Source organism: Triticum urartu, chromosome 3 (assembly GCF_003073215.2).
Source record: "Triticum urartu cultivar G1812 chromosome 3, Tu2.1, whole genome shotgun sequence".
In the NCBI taxonomy this organism is placed as follows: Eukaryota; Viridiplantae; Streptophyta; class Magnoliopsida; order Poales; family Poaceae; genus Triticum; species Triticum urartu.
The window spans coordinates 224946336-224950624 of NC_053024.1; the positions used below are offsets into that span (position 1 = coordinate 224946336).

Consider the following 4289-nt stretch of genomic DNA (forward strand, 5'->3'; position numbering starts at 1 on the left):
TGCGGCCGTGGACCCAGCTGTCAGCCACTCCACGTACAGTCCACTTCCAATGGATGTCGTTCGTTGACCACATTGACCACGCCGTCCCGAGAGCACCAGGGTGGTGGACGGCGGCAAGTCCTATGAAGGGAATGACACGGAGCTGGGGAAGACACGACAGTGGATGCCCACGCGATGGGAAGTACGAGGGTTGACTGGTTTGGCTGTCGTCGCCAGAAAATAACAAGAGGTGTAGGTGAGTAGAGGGATAGACAGGCCAGCGATGCGAGTATGGTGGGGCTGTGAGGCCTGCCCGGCAGCACAGCCGGCCACGGGAGGCGAGAGCAGGCGGTTCTACCGGCGCTAGTTTGGGCGGCTGGACCAGGAAGATTAGAGACTGTAGAAGCATGATTGACGTAAGATTGACATCTAACGGTCTGACACTGGTAGAGTCGATTGTTGACTAAGTTTCTTTTTTTGAGAAACCTTGTGTACGCATGAACTTAGTAGGCCCAGAAGTCAGCCTCGAAATCTGTGGCAGACCACATAGAGTCCATTTGCTAAAAAAATATAATTTGCAGCGCATTTGCTAATTCTTAAGTAATTTATTACATCCCATTTTCTGCCTAGGATCACGGTCGAAAAGTTCAACCTTATTTTGCATATTTCGGTGGAGTCTGAACTATTGTAATCCCAAAATGATAAACATTTCTTTAAGAACTTATTGATTTTCCAAAAAAACATTTTGTTTTTGTAAGAAAATAAGACGTGGGACAATTGAGTTGGTTTAAGGGAAAACAAGTGGTAAAAAAATTAGCACTGGGAGGGAAAACAACAACAAAAATAAGGATCTAAATATGAAAAGGGAACTTTATGTAATGTCAATATAATGATACGTGTATATGAACTAGTAAAACTATAGGTATAGATTAGAAAACGGATGTAGGACATGGCGTTTCAAGAGGAAAATATAACTGGGTTGTGTGTCTGATTCATTAAAAAACTGCCAACGGATGTTGTAGGACAAAATATAACTAATGCTGGCGGGCCAGAGGCCAGTAGATACCTCCTGGATCTTTGTGCCCTGTTGTCGTTATGGGCTGGGCCTGTTAAAAACAAAATCAAGCCTGGACAGTCTAGAGCCCAGTTGAAACTTGCTCGACCTGAAAAAACAATATACATGCTCAACAAACAAGAGAATTTTGCAAGTACAGACTGATAACTGGGATGCAGCAGGTATATTGTTTTTTCATCATGATAATAAGTGCATGCACTTGTTTGGAAAAATTTGGAGAACTGGGAATTCAAACGGCAGGTGCTTATGCTACCCATGAAATAAAAATCAGGTGCCTGAAAATTTGTTTCGAAAAAAATGATTCAGCTTTATATCCGTGTCGAACCTTGGCATGATGGTTGGAAGCAAATGCCAAGTTCATACCGAAATATTGTTAACAACGATACCAACTAGAGGACGACAAGGTAGTACAAGTACCAATACCAAACTAACTTATAATCTTTTTACTCCTGGCCCTAGTGTTCGTCTGGTAGAAAATCTTACAGAGGACCAGCTCCCGCTCCTTCTCTTGCTCCAGGTCCCCGAGGTGGTACTGGTGCATCACCCAGTCGGTCCTTTGCTGGTCGAAGTTCTTGTTGGTGTGCAGCACCAGAACCTTTTTGCTGCCCGTCTGCCGGCTATTGACCACCACCGGCAAGGTATTGCTGGTATTGTGCCACATCGCATGCATGCTGCACTTCGACTGTTTCTTGTGAGGCGTCCACGTGACCCTTTTGAACGCTCTGGAATTGCGCTGGAAGAAATGCTTTCTTAGGCCACTCAGTGTGATACCCGCAGTATTGTTGAAGACAAGTTTTAGTGTACGTGGTTGGCATTTTCATAACATCTTTGGCATATTGCAGTCACTTGTTTCGCTTTTTATTAACTATCAAATTGTAATTGCTTCACTAGGTCGGCGTCTAAAAAGAAAAATAGAGGTATAAACAAAGGAATATGTTTGTGCAAGTAGACGACCGATCGGTGTTTTACCTGGAAGTTTCTCCGGATGGGTGTAGCATATGCCGTGCTCGCTGTCGATGGTTGGTATGAACAAATCGATGAGAGGGTGAGATCTCGTGCTGTCAGGAGTCACTTTGGCCTCAAGGTGCTCAATCAGCTCCTGATCTGTGGGATCAAACTTGACGCCAACCGGCAGCACCGGCTAATTCCAGTTATATGGTACTCAATGTATGATCAATCGACTGTTTTAAGTGAATGATGGAAGATTTCGACAGATAAGTGGTACTCCAAATCTGAAGTCCACAATACCCGAAGACGCCGCCGGGATTCTTGTGACACCTCACGTGCAGCGTGTTGTCACGTCAATTCAATGTGTGGACATGATGAATAATTTGACCGACATATACTAGTACTGCTACTGTACTACTAACTAGTTGTATTCAGTGTCACATTTTAACCATAGGTTTAACTTAGAAAATGTCAATGCATCTCACCGAAAATTATTCCATTGCCAACTATGTTCAAACGAATAAAATGATATAATTTTTTGTGACATGCATTAACATGTAGTTAGTGAAGTTTATGGTCAAAATTTGACACAAATTATGAAGGGGACCAGTAAATTAGCGCAATATGGTATAGAGGACTAGTACGAATTTAGAAATGGGGTAAAAAGTTACAAGGCTGTGCGACATACTTTGTAGGCTACATGAGTAATACAAAATATAATTCCCATTGGACAACACTTTCACCAACAAGTACACACTTGAAGCCTAATATATATATATATAGGACATCACTATTCTAGTCCTAGGATTATAATAGTTATTTGGATCACAATGAGCCCTATATAGGGCCCACTGGACATGTTCCCAAACTTCCCGAACCGGCAGCGACCAAAGAAAAGGAAAAAATCCCACCCATCGTCTTCCCCGATCCAACATCCCGCACCTCCCACACCCTACGGCACAACCGCCGCCGCCCAGCCCCCAACCAGCACCACCGCCACCGCCCGGCCCCCAACCGGCACCGCCATCGCCGCCCGGCCCCCAACCGACACTACAGCCACCGCCCCGCCCCACCCTCAACCTATGCCGCCTCTACCCCAACAACCGCGGCCTCCCTAGTGCCGGCGCACCTCTCGCCGCCGGTTACCCCAGCCCCGTCGCTGTCCCCCGACCCTAACGCGCCTCTTGCCGCCAGCCACACCAACCCCCATGTCTCCCATCGGCCCACCTTATAGGCCGCCACCCTCCCGCAACTACCTGGCACTCCCGACCCACCAACCCACCCCGTCGGCGCCGGTGGCACACGCCGCTCCCTACCAGGGTCTCACACCTCCGTCGCTCCCTCCAGGATCCAACCATGGCGGCCGCCTCTCCCCTGCTTCAAGCATGGTGGCCTCCTCCCCCGGCTTCAGCCGCACCAGCGGCCCTCCCTCCATTCCCGCCGGCAACCACTACCATCGTCTTGATCCGGCCAACCACGGCGGCCCACCGTCTCGCCTTCATATGCGGGGGTCAGGGCCCGTGGTCCTTTAATGGATCCAGGCAACCACAGCCATCCACTATGCATTGCCGCAGAGGACCCGCACTCAAATCCCTCCTCCGTAGTGGTGTTCGTATTGTAGCATATAGTACCATTGACCTTCTGCCGGCAGCCGTTTTGACCTTCCCGAGGTAGGTTCCCTCTGGTGCTACTGTTCACGCCCCCTCCGCCATCGTCGAGGTTCAGCGTCCTGGTGCACGGTGAACTTGTCGTAGATGGTCTCTATGGCGGCGTATAGAATGAAGAAGAAAACATGCAAAAACTGCTAGTGTTCCTGCTTCCATCGTCTTCATTTTCCTGACCAGAAAAACATCATTATCCCCTCTCCTTCAGAAATGTTGAGCTGAACGTCACAAAAAAACTACTAGTGTTGCTGCAAATTAACCCCTCAAAGAGACGAGCAAAAGCTGATGAAGTCCAAAATGAGCAGCAGCTTCAGTTCATTATGAAAAGAAGGAGCAAAAAATGTCGGTGTACTGGATCGTTGATTCACTTGGTGCAGAAAATATTTTTTTTAGAAATTAAACTTCATTATTACGGTGGAGTTCATGTCAATCCCCAAACTAGCAAATCAAAAAAAAAATTAAATTTGGTTTACCTGTTGAAGTTTGTGTGTGTTTACTTTGCTTGTTCCGTGTTACGTGCTAATGCCTTACTTTTGTTCCTAGAAGTTCAAATCAAAAACTGAGGGTTCGATGTTTATTACCAAACTAGGCCTTTTTCGTATGAATGAACATCACCAACAGTT

The 4289-nt window shown here is 46.9% G+C and overlaps 1 protein-coding gene across 1 annotated transcript; it reads right to left on the reverse strand.

Moving 5' to 3' along the window:
* Nucleotides 1-1523: 1523 nt before the first annotated feature.
* Nucleotides 1524-3029, reverse strand: LOC125546791 (NAC domain-containing protein 75-like; the record flags this gene model as incomplete). Its single annotated transcript, XM_048710921.1, has 3 exons — nt 2988-3029; nt 2027-2195; nt 1524-1828 (listed from the first exon to the last, which is right to left on the reverse strand). Coding segments are annotated over exons 1-3 (516 nt in total), but the record flags the coding sequence as incomplete, so codon positions are not given.
* Nucleotides 3030-4289: the final 1260 nt, after the last annotated feature.